At 44.2% G+C, this 21,904-nt stretch overlaps 1 protein-coding gene across 1 annotated transcript in view; it reads left to right on the top strand.

Moving 5' to 3' along the window:
- The window catches only part of LOC142587579 (uncharacterized), a 70,913-nt gene extending 54,047 nt beyond the window's left edge, over positions 1 to 16,866 (top strand). The window contains exons 6-10 of the mRNA XM_075698693.1: positions 3,698 to 3,810; positions 13,582 to 13,718; positions 13,921 to 13,988; positions 14,945 to 15,031; positions 15,565 to 16,866. Coding sequence (XP_075554808.1) covers positions 3,698 to 3,810; positions 13,582 to 13,718; positions 13,921 to 13,988; positions 14,945 to 15,031; positions 15,565 to 15,773 — 614 coding nt within the window. The 3' untranslated portion in view covers positions 15,774 to 16,866. The remainder of the gene's footprint in view (positions 1 to 3,697; positions 3,811 to 13,581; positions 13,719 to 13,920; positions 13,989 to 14,944; positions 15,032 to 15,564) is intronic.
- The last annotated feature ends 5,038 nt before the right edge of the window (positions 16,867 to 21,904 follow it).

The following is a 21,904-nucleotide window of genomic DNA, read 5'->3' as shown; positions in this document are numbered from 1 at the left end:
GTTACTCAAGTTGTGGCCATGTGCAAAATAATGTGATGTCTACTTCTGTTTTTAGTGCAATGTTATTTTCTTCTGCCATGTCTTTTTCATTTTGTTCAGTAGTAATAAATATGTCGCGCATTTCATATACTTTCGTGCAGGTTTATAAGTAAGCTCTTATTTTTTTAGTATGGCTTTCCATCAAGCAGTCTTAGCATTTGGGTCTATTATTTAGGCATTTTCCGTGTTAATGTTTTTGGCAATTACCAGAGAATTTTCCCTTTCTTTAGCTGTCATGACTGTGTCATACACGTCGTCCACTTTTGTGCAATATCTCAGTGAGTATAGCAGAAGCAATTCTACATTTTGGTCTTGAGAGAATTATATAAAAATCTCCTATATGTTTGTACAAGAAAAGGCCTTCGCGTTTTCTCGAGTTTTAGTTATTTTTTGTTCTTTCACTGTCTGTGAACTTTTGTGTTGTTTAGTAGTCATGTACATGTCATGCCTTTTTCACTTTTGTTTATTTTCTGAGCGAGTATAATACCAAGGTATGCAAAAATATTTTTTTCGGAAAAGGAACTCAATAAAACGAGGTGAAAGGTGTGTTGGAAGTGGACTCTGGAATACTCAAAGTATGGACACGACTGCGAGCGTGCTTACACATAAATAACTCCCGGCGCACCACTCGCCAGTTCACAAACAATGCCTGGAGTAATGCACACGCGCGATAAAAAAAAAAAAACCGCTCCGCAGACAAGCAAAAAGAAAGCAAAAGTAAAGGCGCGCGGGGCATGGGGAAGGGTGGAGAGGGAGCGGAGGGGGTCGGCATAATAAAAACGAAAAGAAAAAAAACGGTAGGGTGAGGAGGCGCCGCGTGGCTGCTGTGTCTGTTGCCATGATAACCTAAACAATCATGTGCGCCGCCATTTTGCTAAAGTGTCGCCCTCCTATTAGGGTCGTAACTGAAGGGGACCTTGGCGCTAGCGTCTGAATAGCGTCTACTACAAGACAGCCAATGGCAGCCATGCGGAGATTTACCCCTGGGCCTCCACCAGGTGTCACGTGGTAGTCACGGTGAAGAAAGCAGCGAGGCAGTTGTAACGAAACTAGTGTTATAGCGGGCGAACCTGTGTCCTGAAAAATAGGGTACACTCAAGGAACAATGACAGTGGCGATCACAGCCGGCTATCATCTAAAATCTGATCTGCGGGTCAAGCCCGTCCGCTTTTATACATGAGTCGTCGAAGGTTCCCTAGTGATCACTGGTGAACACGTGCCTTCCAGAAAGTTATACGCCAATTGCATCACGCGATGAAATCACATTACACAAGGTTCGATGACAACACACAGCAGATAGAACCATCGATAACTTTCGAGAAACTTCCCATACATTAAAGAATTATGGGGTTTAACGTACCGAAACGACTTTCTGATTATGAGGCATGCCGTAGTGGAGGACTCCGGAAATTTCGACCACCTGGGGTTCTTTAACGTGCACCTAAATCTAAGTACACGGGTATTTTCGCATTTCGCCCCCATCGAAATGCGGCCGCCGCGGCCGGGCTTAAACTTCCCGTACATGCAGGCGCGCCCTGCTCTGTGCGATAACATTTGCTAGGCTGTGAAACGCGGTCACCCGTCAATATAGACCTAGAGCATAAGACGTGGGTCGAGATATTTGCCATATGTGACAGTTGGGGCACCACACACTTTACAGCTTTCGAACTTGTATAAGGACGCTTCGTCACGTCAACACTTGACGCCATGCTACCTGTGGCTGATTATAGTCCTACCAACGAACACGAAAAAGAGTTCATACAAAGAGCCAGCGAGGCACGCCAGCTTGCTCGGCATGGTATCCGGAGCCAACAGCGTACCGACTCCCTATGATACAACCAGGGTGGACGCGACGTGCATTATTATCCCGGCGACTCCATGTGGGTCTGGACGTCTGTCCACTACCGGAGACTCTCGGAAAAGTTGCTGTACCGGTATTTTGGTTCTTACAAAATTACACGCCGCCTCAGACGTAGCCTATGAAGTGACCCCTTATAAATTTGATCCCGTTTCGCCCATGGTCGTGGTGGCTCTGAAGTTGTTCAAGCAGTGCGCATGAAGCCGGTTTATGTGCGTACGTGGATACTGCACCTTGGGAGCTTCATTTCTCTATTTGTTTTGAGCATTTGAAATTTGTTGAAATGCTCAAATTTTTTTGTGTGGGTGCACTAAATGTACCTACATGCTGTTTGGCTAGATATCGGCATTTTGTGTTCTACAAACAGCTGAACAAGCGACAGCATGATGTTCTTTGTGAAAATTTAGTGCATAAGACATTGCCCACAAAGAGGACCATATTTTGCCATTGCGCATCACATACCTCAAAAATTATAAGAGCGATATAAAAAGTATTGAAATATCGGAAATCTAAATCTTAAGCTCCCTAATTAGCTGAAAACTGATATCTCTGGGACATGTCAAGAGAACAAAGGTTCTTTCGAGGCGCGTCTCCTCTTGCCAATACAGCATCTATTTTTCCAGCCTCCTTCATATATATATATATATATATATATATATATATATATATATATATATATATATATATATGTTTTTACTGACGAATCGGCCGGAGGCCCGGCCTTGTCGGAGTGAATGCCGATATATATGTATACACCTACTTTACTGAGAAATATATCACTATTTTATGTCTACGTTGTAACAAAGGAATTTATTTCCATGTTATAGCAGGGTACTGGCCTGCATCGTGATTCAGTTTACTGGTGTATAGGAGCTATTTCATTCAGTTTACATAAGGTATCGCGGCAGCACAGCGCTTTTAGTAATTCCAGAACCCTTCTGCGAGGTTTTAGCTGCTGTCTTTGCGAAATACAACCTATCCGGGACGCTACTTTGAATTCCTCACGGTTTCCTCTTCTTAGTATGCTGGAACTACATGCGTAAATATTGCAATTATATTATAAACCATCACAGCACCTTCTATTGCCTAGATAGAAAGAATCAATAAATGATATTCTGAAAGAAATCAGAAATACAGTTTGTAGTAGAGATAAGAAGTATTTTATTCAACGAGATTGCCACCATTCACATTCGCTAAGTACACGGTAATCTCTCAATAAGTACATTTTTCTGTTCGGCGCTACTGTAGTGTTTCTTCAGTATCTTTATATGATCCAGGTCGTCTTCATATAGCTAAATATTAACGTCATCAGAATACGGCTACCTTTCGCATACACAAATGTTACTGGTTTCCCAAACAGAAATATAAAAAAAGCTGGTAACGAGTGGCAATTAATCTGCAGGTAACTGCTACGTAAAATCCAAAAAGGCACAATTTCTCTTTTTTGCTAGGTAAAAAAATGCGGGGAAGAAATTTAAACTATTTGCTGTTCACAAAAACACTCACGTGATGGACAAAATTATAATTTATATTCTAGCGCCGCCTAACATTACGTTAGCTTTTGGAAAAACACGGCGATAGTCTGTTGTCCTTACCTTACAATACATGCGTAAATCGTATGCCAACAAAACGCGCTTGAAGTTCGTCGACGCATTTGTCCTCCGTAGCCCACCTGCGAACAGCAGGTTACAATAGGCAGCCAAGCTTGTTTCTCATTCTGTCTATGTGAATATATTTTCTTCCGAGTGGCTGCTCAGTGAAGAATCCTGCGTAATTTCGTGTGCCTCGACAATCTTACAGTGGGGAACATGACAGAAAGGAATCTTCTTGCTGTCATTCTATTAGCCACAACATTGACTGTGCTGGAGTCAAAATTTACCCTTTTCAGAAGAAGGAGTGTCAGTATGCACAAGGTAAGATTTTTAAACAGGAATTATTTCGAAATGACACAAGGAATTTTTAAGCGTTTTTTTAGTATTGCTCGCTGTTGTAGCCACCATCCTTGTAAGATTGATTTTCTATGCTTCTTTGCAATAACCTTCTAATACAAAAGCTGCCACTCAGCATTTCGACTTTTCATCTTCACAATGCAAAATGTTACAATTATCTATACGCCGCTCAAATTATTAGAATGTATCGAGCTGCCGCGTGCCCGAAAAGCGGTTTCGCATACAGGATCCCAGAGCGGTGTCTTGGATTATTTCTTGGAAAGAACATGCTGATTTTGCGGCAGTGTCACGGCAGGTTATAATTGTTCGCGACTGGCTCAGAAGCAGATAATTTACTAGACAGCATTATGAAGATGCGGTTTGTTTCAAATAAACCCTGCGGTAATCTGTCTCAAAGCACTTCCAGCCATACTAAACTGCCGTTTTCTCGCTTATTGAATGCACCGTTAACATATTAATCAAAGCTACAAGCTACGACAAGTTATCGCGCTTTTTTCTAGCTCGCATTGCTCAATAACAGGCTGTTTCTCAGTACATAAAAAGAAGTCATTTTTTCTAGCACATTAAGACATTGCGCCTGTATTTATACTCCAGTGTGGTATTGCGTCATGTAAGCGCAACCCAAACTGTGGACGCCAAGCTACAACACGTGGAGTACCTGATGGAGAGCTGTAGACTTGCGAGCTGCAACAATGCGCATCGGTACTCGTTCTTTTTGGATCTCGCGTTATTCGTTGTAAAATGCTGCCTCAGCGGGTTGAAGTCATAATACATACATACTGAATCTGCTACTCCGGACGAAACTGCTGTGTAGGGAGAAGTAACCGGCACGAAGATTTTTCTTTTGGTACAGTAGTATTAAGATCCGTGAAAGAGAAAATTTTCTGCAAAGAAACACTTTAAGCCCCTTCGCCAGCGGGTCAGAAGCTCTGAAGCTGGACAATGGATAAGCTTTCGTTAGTGAAGTAGAACTTCGTGCATCTGCAAATGCACAAAAAGAAACTAGCAAATACAATGCTTGCCTTTTGCCCAGCGTCCGCTGTGGAAAAATGAATATATTCACAGACGTCAGTAAATAATCGATTTTGCACAATGTAATGGTGGCTGACTGAGGTGAACAGTAACTTGTCATCTAAAATCTGCATGGAGAAATAAATTTTGGAGTGATTAGTATTGTTTCATATCTTGGATGCGAGAATAAATTTTACTCTCACGCAGGGACCACTGACATAGCATAGAAATTCTCATAAATGGTTCGCGTGTGCAAACTTTAAAGTTGATAAAAACAACAACCACCGTGCACTAGCTGGGATACGCAAAATTAAAAGTACCAAAGACAGAACGACCCCGACCGAGCCGTAATACTAACCAGAGCGCATTATGTGAAACATCGAAATGTTTACACCCCACATGGTCTGTACTCATCTCACACATCAATATAGCCCACCGCAAGCCTTGCAAATAAGATGCATATAGTGCTGTCTTCCTTTTCTGCGTAACTAAAATCTTGCCGCAACACCTTGATGCGCACATACATAATAACGTATAATAAGTTGTTTGACACATAGAGTAAGATTAAAAGGAAAAGAAAAGAGTAAGATTAAAACTAAAAATAGAAGGCTGGGCCGATGGGTACCTTCGACTTCTTCCTTCAACTTTTTGCACAGGTACGTGAAATGAATTCGGAAGTTTTTATGGAAGCACGTCCTCATATTTAGGACACTAACCTAAAGCTACTCCAAACTTTTCTATTCTAATTATGGAATCAGCCCCCCCCTCCCGATTCATGGAAAAATTTTCGAGGCACCACCCTTTGCGCTTGTCTGTCACTCGAAATAACAAAAACCGCGAAAATGCCCCATCTGATATATGCGCGCACCAATTAGGCATGGTTAGACCGAATGCAAGGAAAACAATTTCTCACTTGACGCTCTTCTGGCCATTAGGAAAAAAGGCGTTGTATAAGCAATTGCTATTGGTCAAACGTTTTCGTCCTGCGTGCACTTTACCTGTCTGTCATGCCACGTCACACAAACATGAAAACTCACCACGTCAAAGAGACGTGCACGTGTTAAAGACGCATTATTATGCCGAACAAAACTGAAAGTGTTTCTGAATGGCCGGAAATTTAACTGCTCCATTTGAAAAGGAATAGAAGATGGCTACCCGCCGATCGCTGTGGCATTAGCTACTCTGCATCAGAATGGCAAGCTGGGCCAGTTGGTTGGGATTCATGGCAAGATTTGTAACGGCGCACCCAAGACAAGGACAGTAGAAGGAATAAAACACAGCGACACAGCGCCGTGTCGTCGTTTTATTCCTGCTGTTGTCCTTGTCTTGGGTGCGCTGTTACAAACCTTACCATGGCCACTCTGAGCTGCCAGTATGCATGAATTTATTTCCTTATAATAAGAGATTATGCGTGGCAGTAAACGGTTATGGAGACCTTTCGGCACGCTGCCAACTCTACTATGCCGAGAATCTGTTTTAACGGAAGGTGTATCTTGCGTTGCACCCTGCCGCGATTATCTACCAACCACCGTAAGCTAAGGGGAAGGGGACCAATCGCATACCCTTGTGCTACCCCCCTCATCCCGCTGTCTACTTTCACTGCGCTGGTGCGGCTCAATCAAAACTTTCCCCATATGAGCGTGCGCCTCGCCTTTTCTCAACCAATTACACAAAAACAAAGTGCTCAATGTAGGTTGTGCTATTCGCTTTGAAAGCAAAAGAAAGTCATATCCTGTAAACCAGAAGCACATTTTATTGGGGTTTTAAAACACCGCTGCGGGTTACCGCCCGATTATTTCCTCAGTGTTTCTGTAAATTTGACGTCAGGAAATTGGAATAAAGACATATTCGAATAGTATTACGTTATATGGCCCCTAAATGGTTTTGCCATGTTTCACTTTGGGATACGCTTAGCAGCTAAATACGTATTCCCTTCGCATCAATACTAAGTGGTAAAGCCTTGTGAGCAGCGCGCCTTCCTTGTACATTGCCGACAAGGAAGTCAAGCAGGCCCTATTGCAGCCAAAAGGAGCCCGTTGTACGAGTGTTGAACAAGCTTTCTACTACTTGAAGTGGAATTTAAGTACGGTGACTCCTACCATAAAGAAGCAGCCCATACACCGGCATACCATCCCTGTTGGTGTTGGGAAACCATTAACCACCTAATGTGTATGTGCCATCGCTTCGACATCCGACAACTCTCTCTCGCCGAACAAATTCAAACCTGATGGAACGCAGAACATGGACGCTATAACGCACAACTGGTCATCCCGCCACGATAGGTCGGAAACCTTTTTGAACCACCCCTACTTCACCTGACTATCACGCGACGTCACGAAAACCGCGATAGCTCCCCATCTGATATGATGTGTACACACTGACTATGCATGATTTGAACGAACAAAAGGAAAACAGTTATTTCTGATTCAACGCCTTTTCGTCGTTAGCCCTCGGCTATTGCTCAAAAGTTTACGTGCTGCACCCACTACACCTTCATGTCTCGCCACGTCACAAAACCGCAAAAACTCACCACGTCAAAGTGACGTGTACACGTTAAAGATGCATCAATATGCCGAACAAAGCTGAATTTTCTTGTGAATAGCCACAGGCTGCCCCATTCCGAAAGGAATAAAAGATGGCTGCCGTCAATCCCTCAGGTACGGGCTACTTGCTCCTGCCGAAGAGCATGCGTTCATTTGCATATAATAAAGCTTTTTTCGTTGCCGTGTAACGTTTTCAAGCACGTTCGGCATAATTCTGACCTCGTTCTGTCAGCTCTTCTTTGCTGAGGATCCGTTTTAGCGTCATTCTTAAGTTTTCGTTGAATGCTGCCGCGATTGTCGACCAGCGCCGCAAGCCAAGTAAGGGTAAGCGGACCAAACGCAGACGCCGGCACCCCCCTCTTCATCCGGTTCTCGATTTTCAGTGCAGTGGCTCACCCCTCTCCACTTAAGCGTGCCCCTCGCCTCATGTCAGCCAATTAGATCAGACAAGCCGCTCAGTGTAGGCAATGTTATTCGTTTTTGAAGCAAACAAATGTGACCTATGAAAGAGGATAGCGTTTGGTTGGTCTACTCAGACAACCCTGCGCTTGAACGCCCGATGGATGCGTCGGTGGTTCCGCAAATTTCACGTCAGGAGAGATTGGAATAAAAACATATTGGAACAGCTTTACCTAAGAAATATTTTGACAGCCACCAAACACTCAACTTGAAAGTCAGCGTTTGGTGGTCATCGTACCATGCTTCGGCGATTTTTCCACCCTCTTTAGACACTGACACTTGGTCTTTGGTTATTCGAAAGTATTATCATATATAGGAGTTGTGCCTTTTAGTGGTATTACCTGTCATCGTTTTTATTCGACGAGTGTTCAGTAGATCGTACTAGTTTAGTTACAGTCATCTTACAATATCTTCATTTCTGTGTAGTGTGTCTGCATACAAAGAGATAAATAGCTGCACAGCTCATCAGTTTTACTAGAAATATCTAATTTTACTAGCAATACATTAAGTTTGTAACTTAAGGTTGACGTACCCATTCAGGCCAACGAGGTGACAGAGAGAAAAAAAAACGTTGCAGAGATGATAACTAAATGTCCTTTCGAGCACTGTAAACCCCTTCCAAAGTGAGACACCGCTAAGAAGCACAAACAGCTTTGGCGAATATGTGAAGTTCATCGCGCTAACAATGGTGAGGAGGCTTATCACACCCTCAAGCCTTCATTATGTACTGATAAAAGGCAACGACCATCAAGTTCACTGCGCCGGAATACCAGACACTTACCGACAGCAAGAACAAATTATGGAAAACAAACATTCATATATCAGTTGATAGAAATATTAAACAAGGTAAGAGAACTGTTGAATTCTAGCGCTTCAAAAAGGTTCTTTAATAAAGAACTTAGTGCATTATTACACGCCGATGACATTTGCTTCACTAATTATTGATATTTTCTTTTCATTGCATCTGTATGTATGCTTGTATGACCTAACAAAGAGTGCATATATGTGGAATTTGTGCTAATGTTCATGCGGCTTCACCATTCCAATGAACAAATATGGTAATCATTTTTGTTACTGAAATTCTGTTCTCCTGTGCGAAATGTATGTGCGTTTGATATAGATTCATTTGTACTGATTATAGTCGATGTTGTGATTCTCGGGTCTGGCACCTCTTTCAGGCCTTCGTGCCTTTAGTCCCAGTCTCCCCTTGCTCGGAGAATAAATAAAGTCGACTCATTCATTCATTCAAGTAGCATTTCGTTAAAACTTGTCGTAACAATGTGCAGTGTGTGACAGAAATGCGGCCCAATTCGCAAGTGTGTGTCAAACTGCGGGCTTTCCTCATCTGATGTAGTAAGCTTCGCTGATGTCACAGGGGGCCCGGTAAAATGAGTCTGCTGCAATCAGTTTGCAGTCCAGTCTTCTAACGTCAATATTGCGTAACCGGTGCTCTAAGTATCCTGAGGTGATATGTACAGTTGTTTGAATCACCCATTCAAGTGCTCTCTTCGTTTATAGTAAGCCACCTTGTTTGCTTGTTTGCTTGCACAGCGAATCGCATTGCCTGCTTTGAGGCACTTCACCTTGTTTGACTTGCGGTGGCGTCAGAAAACATGCGGCAGCGTGCAATTGAAGGGCCAGAATGCCGCTAAAACGAATCCTCAGCGAATTGGCAGACCCATGTCGTATACGGGCTAGAGGGCTTGAGCAAGATTATACTGCCCTATAAAATTTTTATTTCAGACAAATGAAGCCATTCTGCTCGACAGCTCCGAGTAGCTAGTGCCACAACGGTCGGTAGCCAGACGTCCTCTATTCATTTTGGAACAAGTCATACTTTGTTTATTACGTAAAAAAGTTCGGATTGTTTCTGCATTTAAGTCATAATTGCGGCGTATAGTTCCCGTTCCCGTGATGATTTTTCGCGATCTTCCGACGTAACGCTACATAAAGGCGAAGCGGCTGCAGCACGAAAACATTTCCGCCATTTCCGGAGGACTCATTGCACAAACGCCATAAAAAAGTTCAGAATATCTTTAGGTTGTAGCACCCATGTAATCGGACATGTGCGTCCTATTGGGCGCATTTGCCTACCACAACCCAGAATTCTGGCCAACAAGCTGGCGGAATCGCAACGACTGCACTAAATTGCGCAATAAGACTGGGGTCTTCGCCATACTGACATAAGATAATGCACCTCACGCTTCACCGGAGGAGACAGATGCCTCTCTGCTAGCATAATATTCTGCACTCATCTTACTTGCAAAATTATTGTTGCCAGAAGTGGGCGTATCAAACGGTGCACGGGCACAAAAAATGCGCCTCTACGTTTCCGTGTTTAGACTTAAGGTACTTGCTTCTTAACGCACAAGTACGTAGTTTGGCAAGTGCTCGGAGAATCCGCATAAACTAGTCGCCGCCTGTATATAATAGACTTCTTCTAGCGGGGCGACCGTTGCCCCCAGAGCCCGTGAAGAAGAATACGCTGAGCAAGTAGCGAAAAAAGAGAACACGTTTGCCCGCTCGACGTGATCGGCCGCGGTACAGGCCGCTTCCGAGATCCCGCGGCACCATGTCGGGCCAGTCTGAATTAACAGTGGCCCCCCGGCTGCCTATGCGCGCTATACGGGCATTGAAGTGGAACATCTGCATCTGCTACCGCGACGTTGTCGACATCTTGGGCCAAGCCTTCATTGAACACAACTCGCGTCTTTATATTGTCTCGAATTGCATAAAAAACGCTGGCGTAGTTTTAAGCTCAAAGAAGTACCACTTCTGACTTCACCAAACCCTTGTGCGTTGGCATTTCGCCCATAAGTACAGCATTCACCCTCACTCCTACAAGACAGCAGCTGTTGAACCGTTTTGTAACCCGCGGTCTGTCAAGCAGCTTCGTAGTTCTCATGCGCTTTGTTTCTATTTCCGCCGCTTTATTCCGAAATATGCCGTTGTCACGTATTTTCTCAGATGCCTGCTACGAAAGGATGTCCCCATTGAGCGGACTTCGCACTGCGACTCTTATTTTCGTCAGTAGAAGTTTCTGCTGACCTCATGACCGGTTAGTCAGCAATTCAATCCCTCATCTCCGACGGAACTTCACACGGATGCCAGTGTCATAGGTGCTGGTGCCATCCTAATTGAACACTGTGGTGACTACGAACACGTGATCCCGTATGCTAGTCGCTCATTAAGTAGGCCCGAGCAGAATTACACTGTCACGGAACAAGAATGTCTTGCGGTTATACTTGTGGTTCAGCGATTTTGATCTTATTTGTATGGACGCCCATCAGAGTTGTCAACGACCACCACTTAATGTGTTGGGTTTAAGCGCTCTTGACCCTTGTGGCCACCTTGCGCAATTGGCACTCCGCCTAAAGGAATACAGCTACACCGTCACTTATTAGATTGCTTGACGACATGCTGACGTGGACTGCCTTTCACACATGCAACTTACCACTACTGACTTCCATACCGACAGCTTCGATGACCTTGTGGCTTCAGTGTCGCCGAATTTTCGCGATTTTATCAGTTTGAAAGCCGCACAACGAAATGACACTAAATCCACACCACTCTTTGCCGCTGTGACCGCCTCTACGACAGTACACAGTTTTTGTTTAGGTGACGGACTCTCGCATAAGAACTTTTATAGGACTGGCACGCGTTTCCTATTAGTGGTGCCGGAGAGCCTACGCACAGTGATCATGAATACCACACGCCGCTACCCCGGGACTGGCCATATAGGTTCGGCGAGGACGCTCGCCCTGATTAAGGAATGTTTTATTGACTTGCAATGCGATAGTCTGTTGAGACGTATGTGGCCAGCTGCTTGCAGTGTCAGTGTCACAAAATGCCATCAACTGCTCCAGCGGATATCGCCTCGAGGCACGCCTTTCCAGCAAGTGGGCATTGACTTTCCTGGCGCTTTTCAAAATCAGCCAAGGGCGATTGTTGGATAATTGTTTGCGCCGACTACCTCATAGGCTAATGCGAGAGGGCGACGGTGCCTTCCGCAAGTGCCAGTGGCGTTTCAACGTGCCTTATGCAATATGTCAACCTCCGACATGGTCCGCCTAGCGTGATCATCAGTGACCGTGGACGACAATTCACAGCGAATTTCGTAGAGGAGCTGTGTCGTTGTGTGAATACCACTTGCGTCACTGCGCACCATACCATCCACAAAGGAATGGGTTTACGGAGCGCACCAATGGACAATTATAAACATTCAATCTATGCATGTTTCATACGACCACAAGAACTGGGATAATGATCTGCTCATTATCACGTACGCGTTCAGCACAGTCAAGCACGAGACTACCGGCCTCTTCTTCCTGCTGTACCCACATCTACCGCGGCGCACAATCGACACTTTTTTCCCTTTCCGTAGTAAAAAAAACGCTATTGTCACCGAGACCTTCCACCTCGCCGAACAGGTGCGTTGTATTGCTTGTTTACACACTTTGACATCACAGGACAGATCAAACCCACGCTGCGACATACGCCACCATCCCGTAACCTATTGTCTTGGTGATTTAGTGCGTGGCTGTGCACTCCTGCACGGAAACGCGGGTTATGCCAACATCTTTTAGCCACCTACGATGAACCTTTTGTTTTTCTCAACAGTCTCACGGAGATCACCTATAACACTGCTCGCCTCACGGCGATTCGTAGAAGATCCGCCAAGACCTAAGTGGTCCATGTCGCCCGCTTGAAAGTGTTCACATCAAGACAAATGAACTGACTCGCCCCGAGGGCTTTGTTTGCGCATAGGGTAATGTTGCACATACGCGACACAAAAATGAAGACCGCTGAACGTGCTTACGGCCCCGAGCATGGAAAGAGGAAGAGGGCGACGTTGGGATCTTCAGCCAGCTGGCCGCTCTCGAGCTCACCTTGGTGACTTAAAGTAAATGAGCCCGTATAGCCGTACGGGTTATAGACGGTCTCCTTCGCGCGCAACAATATTGAGAGCAACCTCATTGCTAATTCATTACTAAGGTATGATATGGATCGAAAACCTTCGGCGCTTTCACCGTTACAAGTGTCATGAGATGGCTGTGTGTGTGCATGCCGATAGCAACATGAATTTGTGAAGCATCATGTCATGTTATCTGCTTGTATATCTATTGACACTTTATTACGAGCGCCTTCAAATGTGTCGATGAAGAGCAGAGCATTATTTATATGAGCCTTGTAGAATGCCTCAAGAAGTTTGCGGCACTAATGTCACTAGATATAAATACCTTGACGGCCTTGACATTGCCTGCTCGCGAAGCAATCTCTGTCAGAAAATATTTGTCAAAGTTCAAAAGTAGGGCAAATACACCAAAAACAGACGATTGCAGACGTATAGTTGTAATACAGAAATAAAATTAAACAAGCAGAGTGTGTATACTTACTATGGGAAAGAAAAGAAGCCTAGCAAGTATTCTACACAGGCAGGTCACTGCGAAGTTTCATGCAAAAGCGACCAGTCTCATGAAACAACTTCAGTTGAAACGCAAGCTCTTCATTTGTTACAGCACAATGTAGTGAAAATAACAGCACGGGTGTTCTTTCCCTGGTGCGCCAACCGCGCACCAATAATGGCGTAGTGACGTTCGGCAAACACGCTTCACTGAGCGCCAAGCTTGTAGGTGCGTTTACGATTTATAAAAAAAAATCCTAACATAGGGCTATATTTTAAACATTGTACTGATGTGCGCGTTTTATATTCGAATTTCAGTTCCTAGATGTCAAGGAGCCTATATGGACATACACTACAAGCAGGCGTACGGATATATTGTGTGAAGTGGATGTAGTGAAGAATATAACAGCCACCTCTGTATTTTTCACACGATTCTCGTACGACCGCAAAGGAAGGTATTGTAATCTTTTTGTTATTTCAAGGTGTATGTTGGAAACACCGTTTCTTTTTGGAAAAATAGACTAACCAACATGTGCGAAATACAGGAACTTGAAAAATGACCACAACAACGCTGTTTATACGTACTTCGTTAAAGCGGAAAGTTTGTAACCACGTGTTGTCATACAAACCACACCGCCATGTGTGCCTTTTTTATAGAACATCTGGCAACCTGGAGGGAATATTCAACCAGCGCCGAAAGAAGTACATGCTAGTGCACACTCAAGGTATTTATAAAAGCTGCACTAGTATTTTCGATGTAAAGCTTGGTATACATATAATATTTTCAACTGCTTGGATAGAACGATGGTTTTGAACGTTTTATTTGTATGCAACAAACTCAGGTTTACGAGCGAGGTGTACAAGGTTGTTTAAGGAGATAGATGTATAAATTTGTGCTCTTGAAATCCTAGGTCAATGGCCATATCAAGCCTTAACCCATAAATGCGGCAAAAAATGTTAGCGTACACTTCCTGCTGACAGCGTAATCTCGATATCCTAAGCAGTGTCACGAACTATTTAGCTTGAATCGTCGTTCGCCCCCGGATTGCGCAGAGGCGCATTCCATTCTGTGTGTGAAGGCTTTGTAAGGCTTTTCGACGATCAATTCACGCTTTGAGCTCTATCGATAATAATCATTAATGCTGCACAAATGTCTGCTAAAAAAGGGAAAAGAAAGATTGGGAAGTAGATGGTGCCCTGTGAATTCTTCCGCATTCAGTTTTCATTTTGCCAGCGTTTTTTTTTTAACTGAAGCTTATCGCAGTGCCGCAAGATTGTTTGTAATAAAGATATGCCAATTTGTATAGGCAGCGTCCGACCTACGGAAACGCTGGAGTGTAGAGTAAAAGCGCTCGTAAGAAGGAAATAAAAAAAACTATTAATAAGAAGAACGCAGTGAACAATGCCTATCATGTAAAAGTGTTTACGTTATGGGAAATTATTTTATCAATAACCACGAATTCTAAGGGCTGAGGGAGCAATAGGGCGCAAGAGCAAAATGAACGAGTCACTCATATCCCAACAACATTGTAAAGACTGGCCATAGGTTCATACAAACATGAGAACGCTCATCGATCCCTCCTTTATGTTGCTTTTAAATGAAATCAGACTGTTATATCGAGAGAACGAGCCGCATGTGTCGCTTCCAATTGAGTTCACATCTACGTCTATCCTATTTCAGGAGGAGCATACGACCTTCACGAGGAGGTTCTCTATATGAGTTCTGATTCTAGTTGCGCCGTTATTATGGTATCGCGATTGTTTGGTGGTAAGTTTTAATGTTGAGCTTGAGCTATTCTTCTCTTTTAAAATCCGCTCTTTCATATGTGCTTTTGAACTGTCACGTTGAAGTTATTTAGAGAGAACACCATTAGTATGCGCCAGATTCTATCATTGAGTAAACAGTAATATAAGAAAGTATGCGTCCAAGACAACTGTAGTTTCGTGTTCCGTTTAGTAATATTTTTCACGAGCAGTCATAGCCATTATCTACACAGGAATTCTCTTTCGTTGGTAAACACGGAACATAAGTGTCGCAATATGCACTCGCAAAGTATTCTTTCATCTTATAGCCAACACTCGCTATATTTCAGGCCTCCCTATCAAAAGAACATTTTTTTCTAATACACGACATCAGTAACAGCAGTAGGTAATGAGGACGTATACTTGTGCTAAACGGTGGTTCACTAGAATTTTGCATATCGTAGGTACAAGTGGATTATTAACAAAATATTCCCCGTTTCACAATGCGTGAACATCTCTATAAACGCATAAATTTGACCTAATAATTCTTGTTTCTAGGTACATTCCGCAGCTACGACCTCCGAGTGATAGATTCACTCGCTGCGTTCGGGCCCCATAAGGACTGTGTTCGAAAATTCAAGAAGCGAGACAGCCGAGGACAAGTGATTTACAGACCGCAATGCAGTGATATACTTCATAACAAAACGCAAGCACCACTGCCGAAATCGGGGGCAAATCATAAGCCGTCGACCAATACGCACAGCTAATACTAGTTGTTTCTTATGCCATGTGTGCATGAATGGTTTTGTTTAACGAATATATTAAAGCCGATTTTGGTGTACAGCATTCATATTACGAAATAGAGAGGAGATCTGTAGTATCTCGGCATATCGTTGTTATATTGTCTTCAGTTCCTTCGTTTCGTAGTCATTTACTTGCTGACCTAGTTGTTTTAACTCGATAATGTAATTAACAAAACAAGCAAAGGATATGTAGCCGACCGGCTTTAAGTTTTATACGAATTGATTTATCTATTTATTGATAGTGTCAACCCATGGCGGGCTAATGCCGGAGTGCATTTAACACAGATAAACAGAGAAGTGCATTAGTGCACTTGAGCAATGCACTGAAAAGAAGAAAAAATCAAAATGAAGCAGCACTGCTGATATGAAACACATTAACAATATAATTACACAGCACATTTTGACTTATATCACAACATTACCCCAGAACATCAGGGTGCATCAGGATACATAAGGAAATGTATTGCTTCCAAGATTGCATTAACGGATTTAATTTGGGCAATTGAATCAGGCAAGGAGTTCCGCTGCTGAATTGGCTTGGGAAAAAAGCTATACCTGAAGCAGTCATTGTGCAATGTGGAAGGAGGTATATACATACTGTGCCTGTGCCGTAATGTTTCCTGTGTCTTGATTTGGAAGTACTTGTATCATATTTTGATATCGATATGAATTACTACGAACGGGAATTTGAGCCTTTCACACTGGGTATGTTTTTGTAGAGGTGGGAGCTCTGCAAGTGTACATAATTTAGTTGGAGAGTGCAAATGGTGCTAATAAATAAATACAAGCCTAGAAGTAAGGTGCTGCACCTTCTCTAGTTTTAGACAGCTACTTTGTGTGTAAGGATCCCATACTATGTTTGCGTACTCAATTATGGGTCTTAGCAAGGTTGTGTAAGCTAAAATTATAATTTCCGGGGAGGCACAGTGCACATTATTGTGCAATATTACTCGACTGACTGCGTCTTCACATATACAACTGAAAGCTACTTGAAGTTCATGTACACTCGATGGCTTTTCGAGCATATTGATAAAGCAATTAAATCAGCTGCAAATGATCCTGTAAATCATCAATAACCATTTACGACATTTTCGCCAGAAAGCAATGCTAATTGTACAGCATGGACACCGAACAATAAAGACATACAATATCTTTCAACCTTATGTTTTAATGTCGACGATAGATTATACCAGGTAATTAAAAGGAAGTTAAAATTTCCGCATCACAAACGCTTGTGTGAATACAAGGCGGCTTTACATGGTGCAGGGCGTCGTGAAAATGTTCGACAAATGACGCATCCAAGTGAGGCGGTTGATTGCAGGCACCAGTGATGATAGAAGGATAGGCAGAATTTTAAGCGGCAGCAGCGGCGGCAGCAGCAGCAGCAGCAGCCTGTCTTAAGTCCACTGCAGAACGAAGGACTCTCCCTGAGATCTCCAATTACCCCTGTCCTGCGCCAACCTATTCCAACTAGCGCCCGCGGCTTTCCTAATTCCATCGCTCCACCTAGACGCCTCTTGTTGTGTTGTCGAATATCTGGCTTTTGAACAGCTTCATAGCGTCTTGCGTCTCCAGCCCCTGACGAATGCCAATGATGTTGTGGGGCACGTCAAGGCTATCCTAGGCGTAGACCTAGAAAAGGCCTTTAATAACATACGGCACTCCATTCTACAACAAATCTCAGTACTCGGACTTGGCCAACGTCTCCATGACTACATCCGTGACTTCCTGAGGGGAAGGCAGGCCTGACTATGAGTCGGGTCCTATAGTCGGAGCCAGTAGTACTGGGTGACAGGGGTACCCCGCAGGGCTCAGTGATATCCCCTACCCTCTTCAACCTTGCCATAATAGGACCGTCCAGGCAACTGACTCCAATCGAGAACCTCCAACATACCATCTATGCAGACGACGTGACCATGTGGGTGACAAAGGGGAGCGAAGGACAAATCGAGCACACTTTAGAAAATGCGATCCGAACCACTCAGGAGTACCTCAAACCAACAGGCCTGCGGTGCTCGCCGAACAAGTCTGAGCTGCAGCTATATAGACCAGAGACGAGGTCCCAAACCGAAGGGATGGGGCACATGCGCTGACCTATGCGTCCGCTCGTACACCGCTGAAGGCAACACCATTCCGGTGGTCGGTCCCATCAAAATGTTGGGCATGACAATAGAGGCAAACGGCTCGAACACCATCGCAGTCGCTAAGCTCACCAAGAAGGCCAAGAACGCCACACGCCTACTGAGCCGAGTGGCCAACCGGCATCACGGGCACAAGGAGGACAACCTGCTTAGGCTGGCATAGGCCTTCGCAATCAGTCACTTCGTGTAAATCGTGGCCATGCACAATTGGTCCAAAGTGGAGAGAGACAAGCTTGACACGTTCCTGTGTAAGGTCACCAAGAGAGCCATGGGTCTACCCACGCACTCGATCAATGAGGCACTGCACGCATTAGGCATGTACAACACGCATGCGAGATTGCGGAGGCACAGGAACGGCACAGATAACCAGGCTGTCCGGCACACCTGCGGGCAGGTGGATCCTATGAGAAATCGGTATCTCCACTTGGGAGATCGAGTGTAACAGCCACGGGCTAATACCCGATCAGAGGAAAAAGATTAGGGTAGCCCCTCTACCCAGCAATTTGAACCCAGAGCACAACGCCGACAGAAGACTTGCTCGAGCCAAAGCACTCCTCCGACAGGCAGCCGCCTCCGGGAAAGCATGCAGCTTTACGGACGCAGTCAAATATCTTGGCAGATGCGCCTATGTATCAGCGGTGGTCAGCAAAGTAGGCACAGTCATCAACGCGTGCACGGTCCGCACTGATAGTCCTGAGGTTGCCCAGATGGCGGCCATCAGCCTTGCACTCCTAGAAGGCGAGAAAAGCTTGGTATACTGCGACTCCAAGAGGGCAATTCTGTCCTTCGGAACAGGAATAATATGCCCGACCGTCGGCAGAATACTTGTTACTTATCACGTCACCCCACACTACATCAATTGGTTCCAGCCACACATGGGACCATTGGAGGGGCCGCTCCTTAACCTCAACGAGACGGCACATGAGGCCGCACGAGACCTAACTCACTGTGCTAGCCCAGACTCCCTCTTGGCAGGTTGGGAGAGTGAGCGCGTTCCCCTCGTCACTTACAACGATCTCACCCAGCGTTATAAGTTATTCAAAACATCCATTCCGCCATCACACAAAGCACTAAATAAAGCACAAGAAGTCACGTACAGGCGGCTTCAGACTTGAACCTACCCATGCACGGCCTTCCTCCACAATATCTTTCCCGACGCGCACCCTCACAATGCGTGTCACTACTGTCATGATACAGCTAGCCTTGCACATATGCTCTGGGGTTGCCCCCTGGCGCCGCGGGTCAGGACCACCAAGGAAGAGTGGGACCGAGCTCTACGCAGCTCGGACCTTGAGTGAAAGCTCTGAGCTGTTCATCGGGCCCGTGGCTCGGTGGAGGGGCATGTCCTGTCTGTCCCGATTTGGGCGCGGCCCATTGCGCACTAATCGCGCGCACCGACGGACCTCAAGAAAGTTATTCATCCATCCATCCATCGCTCCACCTAGTATTATGTCATCCTCGATTGCATTTTCCTTTTCCTGGTGCCCATTGTGTAACCCCAATGATCTAACGGTTATCATACAGGCGCATTACATCACCTGCCCAGCTCATTTTTTTCCTCTTGATGTCAGTTAGCAATACGTCTGTACCAGTTTTCTCTCTGATACAAACCGCTCTCTTTCTGTCTCTTAACATTATGCCTAGCAATCTTCGTTCCATCGCTCTTTGCGCGGTCCTTAACTTGTTCTCAAGCTTCTTTGGCACTCTCCAGGTCTCTGCCCCATATACCAGCACTGGTAAAATGCATTGATTGTGCATTTTGATAATGGTATGCTTGACTGTGCAATGATAATGAGCTTCCAGTCAGGAGCTGGCACTGGCTGCTGTATGTGATCCTAGCCTATTTTTATTCGTCTGTGAATTGCATACTCGTGATGAGGGTTCCCTGTGTTTAATTTACCTACGTAAACGTACTCCTTTGCAAACTCTAGAGGCCGACTGGGAATCCTGGACCCTGAGTTCCCTTCCCCTGGCTATTTATCATTATATTTGTCTCCTGCATAATAATGCTCAACCCCACTCTTACATTATCTCTGTTAAGGTCTTCAATCATTTGTTGTAACTCGTCTGTATTGTTGCTGAATACAACAATGTCATCGGCAAACCTAAGGTTGCCGAGATATTCGCCGTCGATCTTTACTACTAAGCCCTCCCAGTTTAATAGTTTGAAATAAATGCCCTGTTACTGCACATGCTCTGTATTTCGTTCCACTCTCTTATGTAACGCCTTCGGGCCTTGAAGTTACAATAAATAAATAAACAAATAAATAAATAAATAATACTTCTATGCACGCAGCGCATAGCATTGGAGAGATTACCTCCCAGTCTGGCGCCTTTCCTTATAGGTATCTTCTTGCTTTTCTTGTGTAGAATTAACGTAGCTGTAGAACCTCCGTAGATATTTTCCAAGGCATTTACGTAGGCGTTCTGTACTCCTTGATTACGTAGTGCATATATGACTGCTGGTATCTTCACTGAATCAAATGCCCTTGCATAATCTATGAAAGCCAAATGGAGAGGCTTATTGTACTCTGCGGATTTCTCGATTATACCATACTCTACATGGATGTGATCCATTGTAGAGTATCCCTTCCTGAAGGCAGCCTGTTCCCTTGGTTGCCTAAAGCCCAGTGTTGCCCCTATTATATTGGAGATTATTTTGGTAAATATTTTGTACAATACTACGAGTAAGTTAATGGGCCAATAATTTTTCAATTCTTTAGCGTTTTGCATTTTAGGAATAGTATAATGTTGGCATTCCTTCACTTTCCTGTGACCCTTGCAGTCAATGGACACTTCGTATGAAGAGCAGCCACTTTTTGAAGCATTATGTCTCCTGCATCTTTGATTAAATCGACTGGTATTCTATCTTCTCGTGCCGATATTCCTCGTTTCATGTCTTGCAAGGCCCTTCTGGCCTCATCGCTAGTTATAGGAGGAGTTCCTGTATCCTGTCCATTACCGTTACTGATTGAGGCATGTTGAATCCTCTGGATAGTGTTCAGGTCAGTATAGAATTCTTCCTGTGCTTTTACTATATCTTCGAGATTGCTGACAATATTACGGTGCTTATGTTTCAGTGCAGAAATATTGGTTTGTCCTATGCCAAGTTCCTATCTCACCGATTTCAGGCTGCTATCATTTTTTACGGCTTCTTCAGTATTTCTCACCTTAGTGTTTCGAATATATCTTTTTATCACCTTGTTGATCAGTTTTGACAGTTTCGCGAATTCTATCCACTCTCTTGAGTTGGACACTTTCCTTTTTTGTCGTTTCTTTATTAGGTGCTTTGTTACTTGGGAGAGCTTGCCTACTGGTTGCCTTGCCTGTCACTTCAATTTTGCCTCTGAAACCAACCTAGTTATGGTTTCATTCAATAGCTCTTTGTCATTATCACCCATTTCTTCTAACGCTGCATATTTGTTTGAAACTACTAGCCTGAATTTGTCTGCTTTTGCCTTTACTGTCTCTAGGCTGACCTGTCTCTTCTTGACCAATATAGCTCTTTCTCTCTTCAATTTGAGGTGAATCCTGCCCCTCACTAACCTATGATCACTGCACTTTACCGTAGCTGTCACTTTTATATCCAGCACTATGCTGTTATCAGCAGAAAGTATGAAGTCAATTTCATTTCTTCTTTCACCTAAAGGGCTTTTCCAGGTCCATTTTCCGTTTCTACGCTCCATTAAAAAGTTCATTATTCGAAGCTTATTCTTTTCAGCGAATTCTAACAGCATCTCTACTCTAGCATACCTAGAATTGACGATGTAGTTGCCAATTGCTTGTTCACCCGCCTGCTTTTTCGCCACTTTTGTATTGAAGTTGCCCATTACTACAGTATACTGTGCTTGTGCTTTTCTCATCGCTAACTGAACATCTTTATAAAACTGTTCTACTTCCTCATCATTGTGACTGGGTGTTGGAGCGTAGGCTTGCACTACCTTTAATCTATAC

This window comes from Dermacentor variabilis, chromosome 7 (assembly GCF_050947875.1).
Source record: "Dermacentor variabilis isolate Ectoservices chromosome 7, ASM5094787v1, whole genome shotgun sequence".
NCBI classification, from domain to species: Eukaryota; Metazoa; Arthropoda; class Arachnida; order Ixodida; family Ixodidae; genus Dermacentor; species Dermacentor variabilis.
The sequence above is the reverse complement of the archived record's forward strand: the minus strand, read 5'-3'. Positions and strand labels throughout refer to the sequence as shown.